At 39.9% G+C, this 25,688-nt stretch overlaps 1 protein-coding gene across 3 annotated transcripts in view; it reads left to right on the forward strand.

Annotated features, from left to right (window-relative positions):
• The first annotated feature begins 2,500 nt into the window (after nt 1–2,500).
• Nucleotides 2,501–25,688, forward strand: part of stard4 (StAR related lipid transfer domain containing 4) — a 47,130-nt gene continuing 23,942 nt past the window's right edge. Inside the window, exons 1-4 of one of the 3 annotated variants that reach the window (XM_087998689.1) lie at nt 2,501–2,570; nt 2,872–2,944; nt 17,942–18,048; nt 20,023–20,072. In XM_087998689.1, the coding sequence (XP_087854815.1) occupies nt 17,944–18,048; nt 20,023–20,072 (155 nt within the window). In that variant the 5' untranslated portion in view covers nt 2,501–2,570; nt 2,872–2,944; nt 17,942–17,943. Of the gene's footprint in view, nt 2,586–2,871; nt 2,945–17,941; nt 18,049–20,022; nt 20,073–25,688 lie in introns of all 3 variants that reach the window. The other 2 variants (XM_087998693.1, XM_087998683.1) reach the window with 2 other exon arrangements.

A 25,688-nucleotide genomic window follows, 5' to 3' on the forward strand; every position in this document is an offset into this window, starting at 1 on the left:
TTGCACTGGCCTCATCTACTTTCTTAGTCACCTCTTCAAAAACCTCAATAAAATTCATGAGACACATTTTCTCATGCACAATGCCAAGCTGACTATCCCAAGTGAGTCCTCGTCTCTCCAAATGCCTCTCTAACAACTTACCCATCACAGATATTAAGCTTACCAGTCTATTGTTCCCAGGTATTTCCTGCAGCCTTTCTTAAATAGCACTGCATTTGCCACTCTCCAATCTTGGTGCACTTCACCTGTGGCTGTTGATAATACAAATACCTCCACTAGGCATCCTGTAATTCCTCCTCGCCTCCCATAAAATCCAGGGATACACTTCAGTTCTAGGCCATTTATGTACGCTACAAACAAACAAGGGACCCAGCATAGAACCTGTCATACATCATTGGACACTGTTCCATTCATAAAAACAACCTTTGTCACCTGCCACTAAGCCAATTTTGGAACCAATTTAACAAATCTCTTGGGCGCGTATCTTTTTGACCAGTTTTTGGTGTGAGACCTTGTCAAATGTGTTACTAAAGTCATGTAGGCTTCATCCACTACACTGCCCTCATTGACAGAGCTCAGCACTGGGGCCTCAGCTTTTTACAAATTGCATAAATGATTTGGATGAAGAGGTTGAAGGTATGGTAGCTAAATTTGCTGATGGCATAAAATAAGATAGGAAAATGATTTGTGAAGAGGTCATAAGGATCCCATAGGTTAAGTGTGTGGGCAAAGATTTGACAAATGCAGTACAATATGGAAAAATGTGAAACTGTCCATTTTAGCAGAAACAATAACAAAGCATTATCTTAAAATTGAGAGGCTGCAGATTTGAGATGCAGAAGGATCTGGGTGCCCTAGAACATGAATCAAAGAAGGCTAGTATGCAGATATAGCAAGTAATCAAGTAATGGGATCTTACAGTTTATTGCAAGAGAACTTGAATGCAAGAGTTGAAAGATAATGCTTCAAATGTACAGGGTTTTGGTGAGACTATCTGGAGCATTGTATATCACAGATCACATACATACAGAAGTATATTTATGAGTTAGGAGTTCAGAGGTTTACTAACCTAATACCTGGATTGAGAAGACAAAAGGCTACACAAGCTAGTCCTATATTCTTTGGAGTTCAGGAGATTCAGAGGCAACATAATTGAAATAAAGAAGATCCTGAATTGACTGGATTGGGTGGATGTTGAAAGGATGTTTAATCTCATGGAAGAATCAAGAACTTGGGAGACATCATTTAAAAAATAAGGGGGTCACCCATTTAAAAACACAGACGAGGAAACATTTCCCTCAGTGAGTTAAGAGCCTTTGGAACTCCTCAAAAGGCAATGGATTTGCAATATTTAAATACTTTAAAACACAGAAATAGATAAATTATTAATTACCAAGGGGATGAAAGATTATCAGGGATTAGATTAGATTACATTACAGTGTGGAAACAGGCCCTTCGGCCCAACAAGTCCACACCGACCCGCCGAAGCGAAACCCACCCCATACCCCTACATTTACCCCTTACCTAACACTATGGGCAATTTAGTATGGCCAATTCACCTGACCCTGCACATCTTTGGACTGTGGGAGGAAACTGGAGCACCCGGAGGAAACCCACGCAGACACGGGGAGAACGTGCAAACTCCACACAGTCAGTCGCCTGAGGCGGGAACTGAACCCGGGTCTCTGGCGCTGTGAAGCAGCAGTGCTAACCACTGTGCCACCGTGCCGCCCACTAATGGAGAGGATATGCAGAAATATCAAATTTCTGTTAGAATCAAATCATCCATGATCTTATTGGATAGCAAAATGAAGGGTCAAGTGGCCTATCCTTGTTTGAATGGTTCTAGTCAACTCCTTGAAAAACTCAAATCAAACCTGTCAGATACTATGCCCCTTACCTTGTGATGAAGTAGTAATTCCCTTAAACCTGAGCTAGGAGACCAGTTCAAGACCTATCTTCTCCAAAGGTATGCAATAACATATCTGAATAGATTAGTAGAAAATATCCGAGGTTATTGCAGAATAGGCCTTGGCTAAGTAGGTGCTTGATATCTTTTAAAAAACACAACTGACTGAAGGGCCTCGTTCCATGCTATAAAACTCTATGAAGAAATATTGAATAGGTTAACTCAGTTAGAAATATTCCGAAAAAAAACTCTTTTAAGCAGAGTCAGCTCAACGGATATTCAAAAACATTGTCTCATCTGTCACATTAACTACCCACATGTTCTCATGTGACAGACGCATCAACAGATACCAGTACAAACCATCCGACCGCCTAATGGCCAATCAACTCGCGCTGCGCCTGATGATCGCGGTGTAGAGGCCTCGAGGCAAACTCAATTTAGCCCCGCCTTATTCGTGTACGTCTCGTGGCGCAGGTGTCACGTGGTACCTCCCTCCTGAAAATGGCTGTGGGCAAAGTCAAGCCCCGCCTCTGTCTCATACCTATTGGTATCTGACAATATGGCGTCACCTGCAGGCAGAATGACCGCTTCTGATTGAATGTGAGAGCCGTCAATCCAACACAGACCGGGAACGGCTCGAGCAACATGTAGAGACTTTCAGGCAAGTGAATGAACGGTGAGTGAGGGTGAACAGACGTTTGATGTTTGGTCTCTAGTACCGAGAAGTGTGTGAATGATATAATACGGCTTTGCAAAGGCCTTTGATCTTGGTAAAGAGCGAAGGTGGCAGTATGGTGTTGATGTTGGTGGTACCCAGTGCTAGTGTCCGGTGATGGTGCCTGTACCAAGTGATGGTGGTGTTACCGTGTAGAGATCCTTCTGGATTCTTGTCAGTTGTGTGATTTTTTTTTGAATACAGGCATTTGTAGCGCTGACTGATATCGGACTGATTTGTTTTGTAGGTAAACGGCTCGTGTCATTCTCTCTCAACAACATTTGGTGATCTTGACTGCTTCGCGTCTACTGTTAAAAAAGGTATTGTTACCAGTTCAAAGTGACTTTTAAGGATCTGGTGATATGCAGGGGGTAAACAGTGAGGTTGTTGCGCTCGAGAAGCAGAATGCTGCGTCCGTAAACGAAACAATTATAGAACATTGTGGAAATACCCAGGAGAGTACTGAATAGAAAGGGAGAAACCGAGTTAACAATTCAGATCGATGACAGTTCATCGGAACTGAACTAGAGATGTAATAGGTTTTGTGTCGGAGTGGGAGAGACAAAAGGAGAGTTTGTGATACGATGGAAGTCAGGGGATTGAATGATAGAGAGTCTGTCTTACAGGACGAAGAAAACTGTGATGGGACACGAAAAGAAAATATAAACCTTGTGCCGGTATGCTGCTGTCTGACAACGAAAATTAGATAAAAACTGAATCGCGCAAAGGCAAGAAAACAAAAAAAAATGTGTTTAAAGTGCATGGACAACTTGCCACGTTGTTTTTGCCCAGAAGGCGGAAAACCACTTGATCGAAAGATGAACTTCCTTTTTCCGACTGAGAGTTTCAGTGGAACAGTGCTGCAGATTAATAACAGAACTCTTAGTGTGAAAGCAAGGTGGAGATTTTAAAATGACAGGCAACAGAAGCTTGAGGTCATGCTTGAAAACTGAATAGAAGCGTTTGGCAAACTAATCACCGAGAAAACCATAAGATGTAAGAGTAAATAGTTCATTCAGCCCATCCGGTCGGCTCTGACATCCAGTGAGATCATTGCTGATCTCATAATCCTCAACTCCACTGTCATACTTTTTACATATAACCCTTGATTCCCTTACTGATTAAAAATCTGTCCGTTTTGGCCTTGCATATACTAAATGACACAGCCTCGCTATCCGTCTGCAGTAAAGAATTCTACAGATTCACTACCGCCTGAGAGAAGTTCCTCTTTATCTGTCTTAAATGTATCACCCCTTATTCTGAGATTATGTCCTATGATCCTAGACTCTTCCACAAGAGGAAACAAACTACTGCATCTACCTTGAAGACCCCCTTAAAAGTCTTGAATGCTTCATTAAGGTCTCCTCTCATTCTTTTAAATTCGAATGAATAGAAATCCGGTCTACTCAACATCTCTTCATAAGATCAGCTAAATGAATCTTCTCTGCCTGCAATGCCAATATATTGTTCCTTTAATTATTATTACTTTTCACAGTATTCCAGCCGTGATCCAATTAGTGTCTTATATAGTTCTCACACAAACTCTTTATTTTTATTCTCCATTCTCTTTGATATAAAGGCAAGTATTCATATCCCTCTGTTCTATAGCTTTCTGCAGTCTTTCTCCATTTAAATAATATTTAGATCCTCTATTCTTTCTGCTAAGGTGCATAAACTCACATTTTTCCCACATTATATTCCATCTCATTCCAAGGTTTTGCCCACTTGGATATTCCAACAAAGTAGGCAAGTTGGAGGTGCCAGAGAGGTAGGCAGCATTCGGGCTCCTGCGCCCATCCGCTCCAGACCGGATGCATCTTCCTTCTTTTCTTACCCATTTTGTCTTCTTTCTTTTTTCTTTTACTTTTTTCTTTTCTTCTTCTTCTTCTGTCAATGGCAGTGGAGAAAGTGACATTGCAGAGGAGGGTGACTGGAGTGGCAGCCTAACCTAGAAGCAGAGCCAAGGACTCCTGGTTATGGTAGGCCCAGAGTGACGTAGTGGTGGTATGGAATGCCTGGAGCAACCCACAGGTGTGGACCAGGCAGTGGTGCTAGCAGCGGAGGCGGGGACTCCTGGTTGCAGTAGGCCTGGAATGGGGACTCCTGGTTATCAGTGAGGCAGTGACAACAGCTTTTGGTTTCGGTAGGCCTGAAACCAAGACACGACATTAGGGGCCTGTTGGTGAGGTGAAGCCAGTGACAAAACGATGGCGCTTGAAGAGTGGTGACTCCAACATTGGGTCCAGTGAAGGTGGTGGAGGGGTGGCAAAATAAGGGTTGTGGTTAGCTGGCTCAGGACCCACGGGTGAGGCAGCAAAATGAAAATGGACTCTTTTTCAACTATTCTTCAACTATTCAAAATTGTGCTGGATTGTGGCAATAGATAAGATTTCCTACAGTGTGGAAACAGGTCCTTCAGCCCAACAAGTCCACACCGACCCTCCGAAGAGCAACCCACCCAGACCTATTCCCCTACATTTACCCCTGACTAATGCACCTAACACTACGGGCAATTTAGCATGGCCAATTCACCTGATCTTCACGTCTTTGGATTGTGGGAGGAAACCCACGCAGACATGGGTAGAATGTGCAAATTCCACACAGACAGGCAGGAATAGAACCCAGGACCCTGGTGCTGCGAGGCAGCAGTGCTAACCACTGAGCCACCGTGCCACCCATATAGTTGAAGCATTTCACTATATTTTACTGTTTAGAGTCATTGCAGAGTACAAGTGATAATAAATCATCATACATTAATTCATTCACTTTCTTAACCTGTCCATATTTCTCTGCAGACTCTGTGTTATCCTCACTACTTAGAGTCATAGAGTCATAGAGATGTACAGCATGGAAACAGACCCTTCAGTCCCACCTGTCCATGCCGACCAGATATCCCAACCCAATCTAGTCCCACCTGTCAGCACCTGGGTCATATCCCTCCAAACCTTTCTGTTTTATATACCCATCCAAATGCCTCTTAAATGTTGCAATTGTACCAGCCTCCACCACTTCCTCTGGCAGCTCATTCCATACATGTACCGCCCTCTGTGTGAAAATGTTGCCCCTTAGGTCTCTTTTATATCTTTCCCTTTCAACCTAAACCTATGCCCTCTCGTTCTGGACTCCCCGACCCCAGAGAAAAGACTTTACCTATTTACCCTATCTATGCCCCTCATAATTTTGTAAACCTCTAACAGGTCACCCCTCAGCCTCCGATGCTCCAGGGAAAACAGTCCCAGCCTGTTCAGCTTCTCCCTATAACTCAAATCCTCCAACCCTGGCAACATCCTTGTAAATCTTTTCTAAACCCTTTCAAGTTTCACAGCATCTTTCCGATAGGAAGGAGACCAGAATTGCATGCAATATTCCAACAGTGGCCTAACCAATGTCCTGTACAGCCGCAACATGACCTCCCAACTCCTGTACTCAATACTCTGACCAATAAAGGAAAGCATACCAAACGCCTTCTTCACTAACCTATCTTCCTGTGACTCCACTTTCAAGGAGCTGTGAACCTGCACTCCAAGGTCTCTTTGTTCAACAACACTCCCTAGGACCTTACCATTAAATGTATAAGTCCTGCTAAGATTTGCTTTCCCAAAATGCAGCACCTCACATTTATCTGAATTAAACTCCATCTGCCACTTCTCAGCCCATTGGCCCATCTGGTCCAGATCCTGTTGTAATCTGAGGTAATCCTCGCCTTCATTATTTTGCTTCACCATCCTCAAACCTGGCTATATTACAATCACTCTCCATCAAAGTTATTAATGTATTTATAAATAATAGTGGATTCTTGGAGCATTACTACTAGTGCACCATTATCTTTGTAGATACTTCCTTTAATGACCTAGGATACATCCCATCAGGTCTAGATGACTTCTCAATCATTCGTGCCATTAGTTTCCCTAGCAGTTTTTTTCTAATGATAGTTATTCTATTTATTTCCACTTGCCTTTACCCCTTGATTATTTGGTCATTTTGGAATGCTACTGTAGACTTTGATGTGAAGTGTTTATTCAGGTCTTCTGCCATTTCATAGTTTCCCATTCTTTAATTCCTAAACTTTGTTCTCTAAGACAGCCAAAGTTCACATTGGCTTCTCTCTTCCTTATATATACTTACAGAAGCTCTTGCTGTTTTCTTATATCGCTTGCATGTTTCCCCTCAAAGTTTATCTCCTCCTTCTTAATTGTTTTTGGTCATCTTTTGTTTTTGTTTTAAAAATTTTCCCATCCTCTAGCTCACCACTAATTTTTGCCATATCATACCTTTTTTTTTCTGTCAATTTGATGATATCCTTCACTTCCCTGGTTAATAGTTGCCTTATCTAGTTCCTAGAACGTTTCTTTCTTACTGGGATATACCTTTGTTGTAAGACATGAATTGTTTTCCTAAATGCCTGCCATTGTTCCTCAACTGCCTTTGTTGCTAAACTCCTTTTCCAGTCCACCCCAGCTAGCTCTATGCGCTTTCCTTTACAAATATGTTGATTTAAGCTTGGTACAGTTATTTCTAACCAAGTTCTCCCCTCTCAAACTGAGTGCTAAATTCTACAATGTTATGGTCACTGTATCCTCAGGATCTTTTACTCTTGAGATATTTATTATACTACCTCATTATATATCACCAAATCCAAAACAGACTGATTTTTGGTTGGATTCAAAACTTATTGTTCCAGGTAACTGTCTCAAATACATTCTCTGAACCCTTCCTCATGGCTACCTCTGCCAATCTGATTATCCCAATCTACCTGTAAATTAAAGTTAACCATGATTATTATAATGCCTATCTAACATGTTCTTCTATCTTCTGATTTATTCTCTGTCCCATCGTATAGGTACTATTAGACAGCCTATAGACTATTCCTTCCATTGTCTTCTTCCCCTTGTTATTTCCTCTCTGGATTCTATGTCTTCTGATCCAAATAGTTTTTGCTGCCATTTTATTCTATGCAGTACCAACAATACTATTACAGCATCCTCTCCTTCCTGCCAGTTCTTTTGAAAAGTCTTAAATACCAGAATATTTGGTTCCCAGCTTTGATAATTTTGTATCCAGGGCTCCATAATGGTTGTAAGATAGGACCATAAGAAATAGGAATAGGAGTAAGCCATTCAGCCCCTCGAGCCAATGCCTCCATTCAATAGGATAATTACTGATCTGACATTCCTCACATCCATATCCTGCCCTTGTCCCATCACCCTTGATTCCCTAACTTATCAAGAATCTATCTCTGCCTGAAGTGTACACAAAGACTCTGCCCCCACAGCTCTCTATGATTATACCTATTCATTTGTATTGGTGCTGTTAATTCATTTAATTTGTTCTGAATTGAAAATACATTGAAGTAAAGAGATATAAATTCTGTTTTGTTTTACATTTTTTGTCCTTTTCACCATATTTACTGTTGTCATCCTGTGTTTTTATACTCTGTCCCTTCTTGTCCTTTAGCCAAATAGCTCTCTGTATTACTACCATATCCTCTTGCTTTGTAATCCTTATTTCCCCTCTCGAGACTGTGTTGCTGGAAAAAGCACAGCAGGTCAGGCAGCATCCGAGGAGCAGGAGAATTGACGTTTCGGGCATAAGTCCTTCATCAGGAATGCTATTCAGTGTCCATTCCCCTAATTATACTGTTTCCTACCACTATTACATTTCTATCTGCGCCCTCCATCAGCCTACGTTTGATCTCTCCCAATTGTGAGCAGCGGATACTGCAGACTAAATTAAAAAAAGTAAACATAAATTGCTATTTGACCTCGAGGGAGTGTTTGGGACCTTAGATAGTGAAGAGAGAGTAGGTAAAAGGACAGGTGTTGCATCTTCTGCATTTGCATGGCAGCGAGCCACACAGATGGAGACTTGTCTTTCAGGTGACTGAAATGTGAACTAGGGAATTAAGGAGGAGTGATCCCTTCAAAACACTGAAAGGGGAAAATGTATGTATTGTGATGAAAAGTGTATAATATGTATTTATAACTTTTATTTTTGGAATTCGGATTTTAAATATACTCAGGCGGATGTTGGTTACTTCGTGAAATGTTTTCTTTGAACAGAAAGCAGGTCAGAGAGTCCCTCTGAAATAATGTTTTAAATCCAACATTTTGTCAGAGAGAAGTGATTCTGGACCCTTTTGATGTTAATGGAGGCGCCTTTATATTTTTGTGTTTACAATAGGTAGGGTAACATTGCAAGGCTCTTAGCTCTTTGTAAAAATCCAATTTGAGCATTTTTTAAAATTGCATTCAGAAGACTTTAGAAATTTTAGAAGTAAGTTTAGTTTCTCTCTGAGAAGTAGGATTTAGGGCAGTTCAGGGAACAAGCCACCTAGTTCCAGAGGCAGCCAGAGGAGATTGGAAGCGGCAGCTTCAGCGGTAGCAGCAGTGGCGATGGCATTGTGGCTTTGTCAGGTCCAGAGCATGGACTTTGTTGATCAGAGTTGAGCGCAGCATGGGAAAAGCGAGCGGTGAGGGAGCCCTCCCCCTGTATCTGTGGTGGCGGTGTCAAGAACAGGCAGCTGAGGTCTCCCAGAGTGCGAACTAAGCAGAGGAGATTGTGGTCTCATTACAGCAAAGTGCTCAAGACTTTGAACTTTTAGTTCTATTTCTTTATTTTTCTAGTTTCTATTAAGAAGAACTTTAATGTTAACTACCACATTATTTATTTTCTATGATGTAATGCTTAACCTGTTAACTTTGTTTCTGTCTTTTACTACTTTGTAGCTATGTTTTTTGGCCCTAGGTTGCCTTTATACCAAGATGGCACTGTGTGTGGTGACATTATACACTTTTCACTGTATTCTGAACTGTACTTGAGTATGTGACAATAAAATCTAAATCAGCTGAAGGGTTCAGTTTGTGACACTTTCAAATCAGGAGAATAAGAAGTCTTTGTGTTTTTAGAACTGAGAAAGTTTAGGCTGTCAGACCTGTAAAAAGTTAATGTTGGCAGATTTGACCATGGCAAGGAAATTTTCAGGTATCAGTTAAGTAAAACCCTGCAAAGTTGAGACAGTGTTTAATTTTTCTGGGCTTGAGTCTGTAATGGATCATGTTGAGGAACATTTGAAACTTTATTTTTCTGTGAGTTTTGAAATCATGTAATTTGTATATATTTGTAGGTTGTTTTGTTTATTTTATTTCTTCGTTTGTATAATAAACTTGTGCTCTATTGTTAAAGAAAATCTGCAACCCACTGTGATTATGTTTCAGTCACCGACCATTAAATAACTAAACAAAAAAACGTATATGTCATGCCAGGTTTCAGAATGGGATAGAACATAGAACATAGAACAATACAGCACAGAACAGGCCCTTCGGCCCACGATGTTGTGCTGAACATTTGTCCTAGCTTAAGCACCTATCCAATTGCCGCTTAAAGGTCACCATCTGACTTATCCAGTAGTACCACCGGCAGGAATCATAACCTTAGGAAAATGTGAGATCAATCTTGAGTGGCAAAAATGCTGCAAAATGATGGCTAGTTGCATGGGAGGCAAATATTTCCTTTCTTTATTTATTTTCTTGCCTCATCACTATTCCCCTTGAACATGTTTGTCTCAGTTTTCTGTTATTCAGTCTTTTCTTCTCTTCCACCCTTTAGAAACTGATCTTGCTTTTGACCTTGCCCCAGCCAAACGTATTGTATCCTTTGCCTTTCCTGAAAATGTAACCACTTTCTATTTCTCTCTCCACAAATACTGCCTAAGTATTTCCAACATCTATTTTCATTTTAGATTGATGCAATAATTGTGTTTTGGTTCCTTGTCATCTTGTCCCAATAAAAAAAAAACCCATTCCTTGAGTCTGTGTTTGCTGATCTTCAAGACCTGATGTATTTTCTAACTGACTACAGTTTCTTTTCAATTATACTTTTTGGTTTTCACTTATCTTCAGATGACTCCCAACTCCCCATCATCTTTCTCAACTCTCCATGCTATTTGTGTAATTTTGCTTCTGCAGCATGAAAACTTTTCATCAACATTTCCTCTGGATTAACATTAAGGAGTCCAAAGCCATCTTCTTTTACCTCCATAATATGATTGACACCCTTGCCAGTAATTTCTTTCCTTAACTAGCTTTCAAACCTGACCCCCATGAACTGAACTACAGACTTAATGATGATGTCCACGTGGTTCTGCAACAATGCTGTCAACCTTGCTACTACCTCATTCGTGTTTTCATCAGCAGACTCAATAATGTCAGCATGATTACTGCTACCCTCCCATTTCCCACCATTCTTCACTTTTGGCTTGTTTTATTCACTTGGATGCCCATTACCTGACCCAAAGTGCTGCTCAATCATCACACAGTCCAGAATGATTTTAAAGTTCTGAAGAAGTCATACCAGATTTAAGATGTGAACTCTGTTTCTATCTCCACAGATGTTGCCAGACTTGCTGAGTTTCTCCAGAATTTTCTGTTTGTTTCTTAACACTTTTCAAACAAATATTTGTTTACCCTACTGCATGTTTTAACATGCTATTCAATGAGGTAGGATGCTAAAAGCGCAATATAAATTAAAGTTATTATTACTGCATAGATAATGAATATCCTTATTTCATATTATGTTCACAAAATATCTGAAACTATTTGTCATAAACCACTACACAGCATTAAATTTTTTTTGCATCCTCATCATGGCTGGTATGTGCTTGATTTCCTATTAAATTTGCGTTGTCTTCCTGAATGGTTTATTATTCATTTAAAGTAGTTATTATTATAGCAATGCACTGATAGCTTCTTGAATTCCTTTTTCCTTATAGGACATACTATTCTCCCATTGTTTAAAGCTAACAACCAATTCCCTCATTTCATATTTCATTTCTGCTTCTGCAGTTTACTTTAGAACATAAGAATATAAGAACTAGGAGCAGGAGTAGGCCCTTTGAGCCTGGTCTGCCACTCAATAAGATCATAGCTAATCTTTTCGTGGACTCAGCTCCACTTACACACATTTTCACCATATCCCTTAATTCCTTTATTTTTCAAAGCGTATCTACCTTAGTTTTATAAGTGATTACTGAATTGGTGTCAACTACTTCCCTGGGCAAGGAATTCCATAGACTAACAACCCTCTGGGTGAAGAAGTTCCTTCTCATTTCAGTTCGAAACCTGCTTCCTCTAATCTTGAGGCCATGTCCTTTTGTCCTGGTCTCATCTACCAGTGGAAACATCATATCTATTTCAATTTTATCGATTCCCTTCGTAATTTTATATGTTTCTATAAGATCCCCCCTCATTCTTCTGAATTCCAATGAATATAGTCCCAATCTACTCAGCCTCTCCTCATAAGCCAACCCCCTCAACTCCAGAATCAACTTAATGAACCTCCTCTGCAATGCCTCCAGTACCAGTACATCCTTTCTTAAGTAAGGAGACCAAATCTGCACACAGTACTCTAGTGTGGCCTCACTTGCACCTTGTACAGCTGTAACATTACCTCCCGGCTTTTAAACTCAGCTCTTTTAGCAATGAAGGACAAAATTCCATTTGCCTTCCTAATTACCTGTTGTACCTGCAGACCAACCTTCTGCGATCCATGCACAAAGACACCCAGGTCCCTCTGCAATTCAGCATGCTGCAACTTTTTACCATTCAAGTAATAATCTATTTTGCTGTTACTCCTAACAAAATGTATGACTTCACATTTACTAACATTGTATTGCATCTGCCAAATCTTTGCCCACTCATTCAATGTATCTCTGTTCCTCTGCAAAGTTTCACAATCCTTTGCACACTTTGCGCTGCCACTCATCTTAGTGTCATCGGCAAATTTTGACACTGTACATGTAGTCCCCAACTCCAAATCATCTATATAAATTGTAAATAATTGTGGTCCTAACACCGATCCCTGAGTCACACATCTCGTCACTGATTGCCCACCAGAATAGCATTCATTTATCCCCACTCTTTGCTTCCTGTCAGTCAACCAATCCTCTATCCACGCTAATACTCCACCCCTAACACCATGCATCCTTATTTTATGCAGTAGCCTCATGTGCAGCACTTTGTCAAAGGCCTTTTGAAAATCCAGGTTCACTACATCCACTGGTTCCCCATTTCCCACCTTGCTTGAAATGTCTTCATAGAATTCCAAAAGATTTGTGAAGCATGACCTGCCCTTCATGAACCCATGCTGCCTCTGTACAATGGGACAATTTATTTTGAGATTTCTTGCTATTTCTTCCTTGATAATAGACTCCAGTATCTTCCTCACTACAGAGGTTAAGTTCACTGGTCTATAATTCCCTGCCTTTTGTCTACTTTCCTTTTTAAACAGTGGTCTCACATTTGCTAATTTCCAATCTGCAGGGACTGCCCCAGAGTCCAGCGAACTTTGGAAAATTACTGCCAGTCCACCTGTTATTTCTCCCACCATCTCTTTTAGTACCCGGGGATGCATTCCATCAGGGCCAGGATACTTATCTATCCTTAGCTCCATTAGCTAATCCAGCACTAACTCTTCCGTAATATTAATTGTTTCCAGGTCCTCACGTACCTTCATCTCTTCGTAACTTACTGGCATGTTGTTAGTATCCTCCACTGTGAAGACCGATGCAAAGTACCTGTTCAATGCCTCCACCATTTCATCGTATCCCATAACTAACTGCCCCTTCTCATCCTCTAAAGGACCAACATTTACTTTAGCCACTCTTCTTCACTTTGTATATTTATAGAAACTTTTGCTATCTGCCTTTATATTTTGTGCTAGTTTTTTTTCTCATACTCTAGCTTACTTTTCTTTAAAGCTCTTTTTGTGGCTTTCTGTTGACTTTTAAAGTTTTACCAATCTTCTAGATTCCTGCTGTTTTTTGGCCATTTTGATAGCCTACCTTATTTCCTTAGACACGCATGGCAGATTACCCCTCCTCTTACGATCTGTCCTTCTCACTGAAATTATTCAAAGTGCTCAGTAAAATTCATTTGAAGGTCCTCCACTCCTCGTCAACTGTCATGCCATAAAGTCTCTGTTTCTAGTCTACTTTAGCCAGGTCCTCCCTCGTTCTATCATAGCCCCCCTTGTTCACCCACTTTTCAAAAATAGGTTGAGAAAAGGATATCAGAATATTTCAAAATGAAAGTAAAAATGCTGGCTGGATTCAGCAGGTCAATGATAACCTATATTGATCAAGAGTTAGGGATCATGTCAATTATCTTCCAGCAGAACTGGAGTGGTTAAAGATTTAACAGTTTATTAGCAAGTACAGAAGTATGGAAAGAAGGAGAGATAAGAAAGAATTAAGGCAGTCTGGATAAATTGCAGTCCAGGAAATATTAAACGACTAAAGGGATGAAGATGCAAAGCAAGGAATATATAATGGAACAAGTAAAGAAATAAAAGTTAAACTGAATACTGGGATTTTTCAGAGCTGCATCTTTTACAGGCAATTGACTGCACATGAATGACATGAAAGGAAGCTGAAACATTATAACTGAGGATAAGAGGACACCAAGTAGTGGTAGTTGTTTTTAGAATATATGGGTAATGTTGACATTCTTGCTGGAACCTTGACACATGCTGTCATGATGACTGAGAAGCTAATGGAAAGAAGTGAGGTTTTAACATCAGTTTTCCAAAGGTCAAATTTGTGTAGTATATGAACTTCCCCTTCTTTATAATTATTTTTGAATGTGCTATGGTAAAAGTTCTAAATTGAAGGAAAGAACTGCTCCATAATTTTTACTATTGGAACGTCTGTGCTCTTCCAATTCAAAATAATTGCTATACCTCAAATTATTGCAAAACCATGATGGCTGATACCTTTTTTCAGCTAGTTCAATCTGCAAAATCAGACTTTCTACTTTCTAGGAAATTGTCCCTTCAGTCATTGTTATTCCTTCGATTAAGAGGTGGATAATGTTATTTGTAGCTTGTTCCTGATTGCAGTTACAGACTGTGATCAGCTCACCAAAAGCATCACTGGTGCCTGTGAGAGTTCAACCTCCACGTAAGCAAACAGGATTTGTTTGAATCTAGCCTGATAATCTGATCACTGGGGATCAGGTGAAAAGGTAGAGTACAGAAAAAGTATGGTCCTTTATCCTAGTTTCCCAGAAATTAACTGAAATTTACATCATTATTTGGATCTAACCATCATCTCCAATTTAATTCTTATTGCTCCACATTTGAAAATTACTTCCACCAGCTCAAGGGAGCTGATTTTCTGTATATTTGTTTGAAAATTTTAATATAATCATGATATTGTTCCAAAAAGAAGCTTGAGCGTAGTTGTTTGTGTTATGCTTTCCTTTGTACTCATGGTAAACTTACTGTATTTTGGAAAATCACAGATACTCCTGGGAGAAACATTTCCTTGATACTGAAATGATTAGTTTAATAACAAACTCTGAATGTAGGGACAATATATTCAATGTCTGTGATACTAAGCTGCTTGTGATCTAATATTAATTTAATATTAACTTAAAACATTTTTGCTTGTATGTTTTACCAGTCTCGAGTAGGTAAATAGATAATAATTTCCATCCTTGAAAAATAATTTGATGTACAATTCTGAAGTTTGTGAGATCCGATTTATTGCTTAATTTTAAATTATATTTCAAATATTTGTTCTGCTAAATAACAAGACATTAAAATTGGCAAAAATCTTGCCACATGGAATGTAATGTAGGAAAATGTGACATTATGGTTTTTGGGAGGAAGAATAGAATAGCTGAATATTATTCAGATGGAAAAAAGATTACGAATAGCTGCTTTACAAGAGGATTTGAGATCCTCGTGTATGAATCACAAAAGGCAAATGGTCTTTATTTCAAAGGGAATGGAACATTAAATATGGAAGTCTTGTTGAAACCTTGGAAGGCAGTAGTCATACCATATCTGGAATAGTGTGAACAGTTTTAGTCTCCTATCTAAGAAAAAATACACAAGCCATGGATGCAATCCAGAGAAAATTCACTAAGCTGATCATTGGCATCAGGGATTTTCTTATGATGAGAGATTAAGTATGTTGGCCTTGTGGTCATTGGAATTTGGAAGAATGAGAAGTGACTTTATTGAAACATACAAGATTCTCTGGGGGCTTGCCAAGGTGGATATGGAAAGTCTCCCAAATAGATGTTTCCCCTTGTGGGAGAGTCTAAGATCAGAGGGCATAATCTCAAAGGAAGGAGTCACCCATTTAAGACCAAGATGAAGATGATTTCTTGTCTCAGAGGGTAATGAATTTGTGGAATTCTTTACTGCGGAGGATTGTCAGTAAGGGTCGTTAAGTATATTCAATGCTGAGAATATATATTTTTAATCAGTAAGCGAATAAAGGCAGGGAAATGGAGTTGAGGATTTTCAGATATCTCATGATTTTATTTAATTGTGGAGCAGACCTGGTGGACCGAATAGCCTACTTCTGCTGCTATGTCTTATGGTTTAAAACATCAAAATCTTGTATTAAAATATGTCAAGTAATTTTTGCATTAAGTAACATTTTAGAATATTGCTTTTGGAGTTGGATGTTTTCAGGATGAGAAATTATGCGACAAAAAATAGCTTATTTCTCAGGTGGCGGATTAATTGAAGGCTGAATTTACAGATTAGTTTTTGAGAGGCAGAAAACTATAAAATTTATAGTCTTTTTGGGCAGAGCTTCTGAATCTCACTCCAAACCAAATGACTCTTTTTCTTGGATTGTGGTTGATCCTGTGATTATAAAGTACAGAGATCAACTCAAATCAGCATAATCACGTGCAGTGGAACATATTGTCCAATTAATTCTAACTTCTCTCCATTCTATTCATGGGAAGATAAAATTGCTGTGAAATTTACAAGATTTTTCTGTAAAATTGTCAGCAACATTTATATTAATCATGGCAATATTCTGAAAAGGATCTTAAGCTGTGGTTGTTGTGGTATGTTTCCTTTGTATAGTAAACCTATTTTATTTTGGAAAATGTCAGAAATTTCTGTAATCAACAGGGAACATTAGTGGACTAAGTGCAGAATATTCCATTGCTGCTGTGAGAGACCTTTTTATAGGAGCATTAGTGTCTCTCAGATTGCATCATGTCTTCCACTGAAGGCCATGACTGAGACCAAGACGTTAGCAAGAAGGGGCTACTAAAATTCACTTTTATAGGGCACATAAAGACATTTAGCACTGTTTTCTGGGTCCTCCACCACTTTCCATATATAGAACATAAAACTAAACACGAGTGCGGTGCTGAAAAAGCACAGCCAGTCAGGCAGCATCCGAGGAGCAGGAGAATCAACGTTTCGGACATAAGCCCTTCATCAGGACTCTTTTGACTCTGACCTTCAGCATTTGCAGTCCTCACATTCTCCTAGAAACATAACTAGACTAGCATGTAAATATAATGACAAGAAGAGCAGGTTAGAGGCTAAGAATCCTCAATGCGTTACCCACCTCCTGACTCTCCAGAACCAATCCACCATTTACAAGCCGCAAGTCAGGAGTGTGATATTATGTTCCTCACTTGCCTTTATGAATGCAGCTCCAACAACAGTCAAGAAGCTTGACACCATCTAGGACACACAATCCTGCTTGATTAGCATCACATCCATAAATATTCATTCTCTCCACAACCAACACTCAGTAGGAGCAAATATGTACTATCTACAAGATGCACTGCAGAAATTCACCAAAGCTCCTTAGAGAGCTCTTTCTTAACCCACAATTACTATCATCTAAGGAGACAAAAACTGCAAATTTGTGGAAACACCATCACCTGCATGTCCGCCTCCAAGACACTTGCCTTCCTGACTTGGAAATATATTACTGTTCCTTCTGCGTCACTGGGCCAAAATCTTGGAATTCCCTCCCTCATGGCATTGTGGATCTACCATTAGCATGTGGATTGCAGTTATTGAAAAAGGTACCTTACTACCATCTTTGCAAAGGCAACCAGGCATGGGCAGCACCAATGCACACATACCATGAGCGAATAAAAAACAGTTGCAGGATAAGGGGAAAAGAGTTCTTCTGATAACATGGAGCCTTTGTCCTCTCTGGTTTTAAGATGGCTTGGGACATCCAGTGGTGGTTTGCTGGGATGAGATGGGAATGAAAATTGGGGTTAGGGAATTGCCCATCATAATAGGGAGACAGTGATAATCTCCACAGCCAAAGTTTTCCCACTGCTTATTCATAGTTACATCTGTCTAACTAGTGTTCGATATACAGTAGTTGTCAGTGTTCTGTAAGTGAGTTGAGAGTTTGGGCTGTGTTTGACACTTTACAATAACACACCTCACAAATATCATCTAAAAATTTAGCTAAAAATGTTCAGCCTTTCAGTGGAAATTGTCTGATTTATTTTTTTAATTTTGCATTTTACTAGAAATGGAAACTTTACTCGATTCACAAAGATTGGCCGAAGAAGTTGAAAGCACTCTAATTAACTATTACTGCAGTGGAGACAGTGAATGGAGAGTTGGAAAGAAAACAGTAAGTTTGTCCTGCACTGATCAGTAATAGATATTATTATAACATGTATTATGTCTCAAATATTTTACTCTCTTTTCAGATTTGAGGCCTTTGCTGTTTCTAACTCTTACTGATGTGTTTCATTCCATTTTTACAAAGATAGCATTTGCCTATGTGCCTGTGTGAGGATGGGAAAGTTTGTATGGTTTGGGGGACTCAATGATAGATCTTGCTCTTGCCTCCTATAGTCATGATCCAGCTCTACTGACAATGCCTTACCAAAGCATTCAATGACTTGACAGTAGATCTTATGGCTCCATTCATACCAGGAAAGTGGTGTATTGTAACTTTTTTTCTGACCAATTTGCTAACATTGGTTAACAAAGATCATTTCCTCAAGATTTAGTTTAGCTATCAATGGAAATTATTTAATTATATAGACTATTTAGAATTTTGAATATCTGTCAAATTTAATGTTAAGCTTTTCAGTTTGAGAATAAAGTCTTTGTTTATCTTGCCATTTCTCATAACTGAGTTCCCCTAAGAATCATCTTGGTAAATGTGAGTTGCACTTTCACAAAGAATGTTATGTTTCTCCTATAATGGGAAACTGCAAATTTCATGCATACCTCAGATACGGCCTTGACAACAAATTGTATGGTAAACTTTGATCATAACCTTTGTGTTTAATCCTTCTCTTTATACATTATAAAACCAAATTTGTGTTAACTTGTTCATCTAATTTTAAATCCCAGAAACTTAATTTTAGATTACTTACAGTGTGGAAACAGGCCCTTCGGCCCAACAAGTCCACACTGACCCGCCGAAGCGCAACCCACCCAGACCCATTCCCCTACATTTACCCTTGCACCTAATACTACGGGCAATTTAGTATGGCCAATTCACCTAACCTGCACATTTTTGGACTGTGGGAGGAAACCGGAGCACCCGGAGGAAACCCACGCAGACACTGGGAGAATGTGTAAACTCCACATAGTCAGTCGCCTGAGGTGGGAATTGAACCTGGGTATCTGGCGCTGCGAGGCAGCAGTGCTAACCACTGTGCCACCCAAAATTTTCCTCTTTTCTTTACTTGTTGATAGCTTTAGCATTTGTGGAATATTTAAGTTCTTTATTCTTGCTTCTGAAATATATTGGCAGAGATTTCTCTGCTTTCTATCATCAAGTATGACAGTGAAGCTAGTTCATGCAAATGTTTGTGAATTATATCTCTTTCTGCCCAAGGAACAGGAATAATTAGTACATACACATTGCATGTATCAGCTCAAGTCTTCTGAGTCAGAAGGTTCTGGGTTCAGTAGATACTCAGGAACTTTAAGATGACACTCTGGCCTCATTTTTCAGATAAGGTGTTGAAATGAGGTCCCATCTGTTCTCTTATGTGGATATAAAAGACCCTATAACACTATTTTGAAGGAGGTTAGGTGAGTTATCCCTGTGTCCTGAATTATATGCATCCCTCAAGCAACATCACAGAAAGCATGTCATCAGGTTGTGGTCATATTGCTGTTTGTGGGATTTTGCTGTATGTAAATTGCTGCAAATCCTACATTATCACATTGATTACACTTTGAAAGTACTTTATCAAGTGTAAAATACTTTGGGATGTCTGGTAGTTGTGAAAGGGAGATGTAAAGGCAAGTCTTTCTTTCTATACATTCATATTTATCATTTTGCTCAATTACACAGTGTTGTAGGTTTCGGCCTTTCTGTGCTACCCCGCCCATTTGAGACCTCCCTCAGAAGGGAGATAACAACATTTTTAATTTATTTGTGCTCCTTGGTTTGAATTCTTGTTGTGTTACCCATAATTTGGAAAACATTACCCTCTTTTGCTTCTTTGTATTCCCTTTTAATTTACAAGTGATGGTTTAGCAATTCTGGAGCATTCTGAGAGCTGCTGCTTCATTAGCGAATGATATATTTTTGATATTTTAGTTCACAATATGACTGATTCACTTCTTGACTTCATAGAAAGACGTAATTGTTTGGAGGAAACCTTCAGAAGAATTTGGAGGATATTTGTAAGTATTTTTAAAAGTATTGTCAGGAAAAATGTTAAAAAATATAAAATGTAAAGAGAGAGCAAAAAGAGATTTAGAAAATATATTAAATGAGTTTGGCAGGCCAAATAAAGAGAAATAGCAAGTATGAGGGAGACTTTCATTAACATAGTACCTTTCACAAGTTTGGGATTTCCCAAACTGCATTGCAGCCAATGAAATACCTGTGAAATATGGTAACAATTGTAAATGTGAGTTAATAAATAAAAAGATTCTTATAAAGAGGTGGGATCATTTTGAGATGATAAAAGACATCCTGAGATGGAGAAAATGTGAGAGATGGCTAAATAATATTTTGCATTAGTTTTTATAGATAAAGATGAAATATTGGAACTTTAAAAGAAATGGAAGAGCCATTGCCAGAGATAAATATTCAAAGAAATGTTTTAATTTAAAAACCAGATCATGCTTGTAAACACTCCAAAATACTGAAGGAAGTTACAGAGGAGATAAAGTAGAAAGAAATGGTAGCATTGTGGTTATTTTGTGGAGAAATGGCACAAGCATGAATGTCGTGATTTGAAGTCCAGTTGGGCTTCAGCTAGTAGACGCTTCTGCATGGTTACATCATTAATCTCTCTCTTGTCGCCACTGAAAGAAATGCACAGAGGCTGGTATCCCACCATCAAGACACCCTTTATTATGCACAGTACAGCTAACTCAGCATCAGTTCCTTCTACAAAGACATTTCTGAATCCTCTATTTATATTGGTCAGCCAGGCCTTTCTGATTGACGCTAAAAAGGATCACATAGTCAATGAGATCCACCTGGTTCTAATCACTGCACTCATTATGGACATGTTGAATTTCCTTAGCCTTCTGAGGAAGAAGCATTGGTGTGCTTTCTTGATTGTAGCATTGACATGGATGTATCAGCATAGATTGCAAGTGATACTTACTTATCGGAACATGAGAATCTCGACCACTTCCACCTCAGCACCATTGATACGGACAGGAATGTATCCTCCATTCCACTTCCTGAAGTTAGTGACAAGCTCCTTCAATTTACTGACATTGAGGGAAAGATTGTTGTCTTTATACCATGCCACTAAGCTGTCTATCTCTTTCCTGTACTGTATTTCATCGCTATTTGAAATTGGACCCACTACAAAGTCCCAACAGCAAATTTGCAGAGCCGAATTTGACCACACAGCCGTGACAATAGTAAGGGGCTGAGTATACAATCTTGCGGGGCACTGGTGTTGAGGATTATTGTGGAGGAGGTATTGCAACCTATTCTTACTGATTGTGGTCTGTGGGTCAGGAAGTCGAGGATCCAGTTATAGAGGGAGGAGCAGAGTCCTAGATCTCAAAGTTTGGAGATGTGTTTTGTTGAAATTATGCATTGAAAGTGGAGCTAAAGTTAATAAGTAAGGGTTCTGACATAGGTGTCCTGGTTATCCAGATGTTCCAGGGATGAATATAGGGCCAGGGCGATGGCATCTGCCAAGGACATATTGTGATTGTAAGCGAATTGTAGTAGGTCAAGGCAGTCTGGGAGGTTGGCGTTGATGTGTGCCATTACTAACCTTTCAAAACACTTAAAAATGATGAATTTCAGAGCCAACAGGCAGTAGTAATTAAGGCACATTGCCTGATTTTTCTTTGGCAGTGGGGTGATAGTGGTCTTCTTGAGGCAGGTGGGAACCTCACATTGTAGTAAGAAGAGATTAAAGATGTCTGCAAATACTCCTATCACCTGGTCTGTGCAGAATTGGAGTGCACAGCTGGGGACTTCATCCTGGCCAGTCGCTTTCTGTGGGTTCACCTTCATGAAGGCTGATCCGACACGTCTGTGGCTGTGGCTGGGTACAGGAGCACCTGAGGCTGTTGTGGCGGGTAATATCATTTCACTGACCATCTGTTCAAAGTGACCATAGAATGCATTGAGCTTACCGGGAAAAGATACAGTGATTCTACTTCACTTCAATTTGTAGCCCGTTATATCATGTAAGCTATGCCACAGTGTGTTCGTGTGGTTACTCTCGGACTTTAGTTTAATCTGGTTTTGACTCTTGGCTTCTCTGATGGCTTTGCAGAGATTTTATCTAAATTTCCCGTATAGGTCAGGGTCATCTGACTTGAATGCTTGAGACCTGGACTTCAGTTGGGAATGGATCTTCTGGTTTTTGTATGGTTCTGTTTGGGGAACACTCAGATTAATTTCTTTGGCATGCAGTCCTCTACACATTTATAGATGAAGCCTAATACTCATTAGGTTGGCCGTTGAGTTCTTGAAAATGGACCAGTCCTTTGACTCCAAGCAGTCACGTAGGATCTACAATATACCTTGCAGTAACACACCAAGGCTTCTCTAACAAGACATTCCAAACCTGTGGCCTTGACCACCCAGAAGGACATGGGGAACAGGTACATGGGAACACTACCACTTTCAGGTTCCTGTCCAAGTCACGCACCATCTTGACATGGAACTGTGTTATTGTTCTTTCACTGTGTCAACATCCTGGAACTCCCTTCAATATTGTGGGTGATGCTATGCATCAAGAACTGCAGCAGTTTAAGAAGGCAGCTTGCCACCACTTCTGTCAGGACAATTAGGGATGTGCAATAAATGCTGGCCTTGCCAGTGACATCATATCCTATGATTGAGTAAGAAATTGATAGATTTGGTGATGGTGGAAGCTGTGCATTGAGTAAAAATTGATAGAATGTACTGGAAAGGCTGGCTGTTCTTAGAATGGTTTAGTTGTCTGGTTTGGATGGTTCGCATCCATGGTTGCTAAGGGAAGTAGGTATGGAGACTTCTCTAGCTTTTCAATCACTTCTCTAGCTTCCCACAGAGTTCTAGGTACACCTGATCAGGTCCTGGGAATTGATCCACTTTTATGCATTTCAAGACATCCAGCACTTCTTCCTCTGTAATATGGACATTTATCAAGATGTCACCATCTATTTCCCCACATTCTATATCTTCCATGTCCTTCTCCACAGGAAACACTGATATAAAATATTCATTTATTTTCTTCCCCCATCTCCTGCGGCTCCACACAAAGGCCGCCTGAGGGGCCCTATTCACTCACTAGTTAACCTTTTGTCCTCAAGGACAATCCAAAGGGCTTTTTCAAATACATTAGCCCTATTTGCCAAAGCTGTCTCATGTCCCCTTTTTGCCCTCCTGCGTTCCCTCTTAAGTATACCCCTACTGCCTTAATACTGTTCTAAGGATTCATTCGATCTATCCTGTCTGTATCTGATGTTTGCTTCATTCTTTTTCTTAGCCAAACCCTCAATTTCTTTAGTCATCCAGCATTCCCTGCACCTCCCAGCCTTTCTTTTCACCCTAACAGGAATATACTGTATCTGGACTCTTATTATTCCATTTCTGAAGTCTTCCCATTTTCTAGCCATCCCTTTACCTGTGAACATCTGCCCCTAATCAGCTTTTGAAAGTTCTTGCCTAATACGGTCAAAATTAGCCTGCGTCCAATTTAAAACTTCAACTTTTAGATTTGGTCTATCCTTTTCTATCACTATTTTAAAACTAATAGAGTTATGGTCACTGGCCCCAAAGTGCTCCCCCACTGACACCTCAGTCACCTGCCCTGCCTTATTTCCCAAGATTAGGTCGAATTTTACACCTTCTCTAGTAGGTACATCCACATACTCAATCAGAAAATTGTCTTGTACACACTTGACAAACTCCTCTCCATCTAAACCCTGAAACCTATGGCAGTCCCAGTGCATGTTTGGAAAGTTAAAATCCCTGACCATAACCACTGTGTTATTCTTACAGATAACTGAAATCTCATTTCAAATTTGTTTCTCAATTTCCCTCTGACTATTAGGTGGCCTATAATACAATCCCAATAAAATGATAATCCCTTTTGTATTTCACAGTTCCACCCAAATAACTTCCCTGGATGTATTTCCAGGAATATCCTCCGTCAGTGCAGCTGTAATGTTATCCCTTACCAAAAATGCCTCTCCCCCTTCTTTCTTGCCTCCCTTTCTGTCCTTCCTGTTGCATTTGTATCCTGGAACATTAAGCTGCCAGTCCTGTCCATCCCTGAGCCACATTTCTGTAATTGCTATGATATCCCAGTCCCATGTTCCTAGCCATGCCCAGAGTTCATCTGCCTTCCCTGTTAGGCCTCTTGCATTGAAATAAATGCAGTTTAATTCATCAGTCCTACATTATTCTCTGCTTTGTCCCTGCCTGCCCTGAGTGTTTGAGTTGCCTCTTATCTCAATTGTACCAGTCTCAGATTGATCTCTTTTCTCACTATCTCCCTGGGTACCGACCCCCCCCAAGCTTACTAGTTTAAATCCTCCCAAGCAGCTCTAGCAAATCTCCCTGCCCGTATATTAGTCCCCTTCCAATTTAGGTACAATCCATCCTTCTTGTAGAGGTCACTTCAACCCCAGAAGAGATTCCAATGATCCAAAAATGTGAATCCTTCTCCCATACCCCAGCTCCTCAGTCACACATTCATCTGCTCTATCCTCCTATTCCTACCCTCACTAGCTAATAACATTGGGAATAATCCAGATTTTACTACTCTTGAGGACCTCATTTTTAAATTCCTGCCTAACTTCCTGGAATCTTCCTTCAGAATCTGAAACTTTTCCCTTCCTATGTTATTGGTTCCAATGTGTACAATGATCTTCTGCTAGTCCCTCTCCCCCTTGAGAACATTCTGCACCCTCTCTGAGACATCCTTAATCCTGGCACCAGGAGGAAACACACCATTCTGATTTTCTATTGCTGGCCACAGAAACGTCTGTCTGTGCCTCGGACTAGAGAGTTCCCTAACACAAACCCAACATACCCCTCATTACATTAGAGCCAGTCTCGATATCAGAAACTTGGCTGTTTGTTCTACATTCCCCTGAGAATCCATCACCCCCTACATTTTCCAAAACAGCATACCATTTTGAAAATGGTATAGCCTCAGAAGACTCCTGCACTACATGCCTACCTGTTTTACCTTTCCTGGAGTTAACCCATTTATGTGACTGTATCTGTGACTTTTCTTCCTTCCTATAACTGCTATCCATCACACTCCCTTAGTCTTGTAAATTCTTCATTGCCTCTTACTGTCCCTCCAGCCGATCCATTTGATCTGATAGGATTTGCAACCAATGGCAATTTTTGCAGATATAATCCTCAGTAAGACGTAAACTCTCCCTAAACTCCCACATCCAACAAGAAGAGCATAACACTCTACTCTGGGCCAATCTTTGCTTCATCCAGTCTACAGACCCAGAAAATAGCATTGTCTTATTCCTCTACTGCTCCAGGCTAACTTATTACTTATGGCTTATATTTTTAAGTTTAATAAGAGACATATTTCAATAAAACAAGAGGATGAAAAGATGGCAGACAAATTCATCAGTTGTTTTGTGTCGGTCTTCACTAGACAGGAGAGACAAGTAGCATCCCAGAAATATCTGTACAATAGTTTGACTTAAATCTAAGCTAGATAAACTTTTGTTAAGCAAACATATTAAGGGAAATGGGCCAAAGATAGTTTATGAAGTTAAGCCACAGGTCAATCTTGATCTCATTGAATGGTGGAACAGACTTGAGGGACTGAATTGTCTACTCCTATTCCT

Source organism: Chiloscyllium plagiosum, unplaced genomic scaffold (assembly GCF_037043375.1).
Source record: "Chiloscyllium plagiosum isolate Xiang-an unplaced genomic scaffold, Cpla_swu_hap1 HiC_scaffold_2, whole genome shotgun sequence".
In the NCBI taxonomy this organism is placed as follows: domain Eukaryota; kingdom Metazoa; phylum Chordata; class Chondrichthyes; order Orectolobiformes; family Hemiscylliidae; genus Chiloscyllium; species Chiloscyllium plagiosum.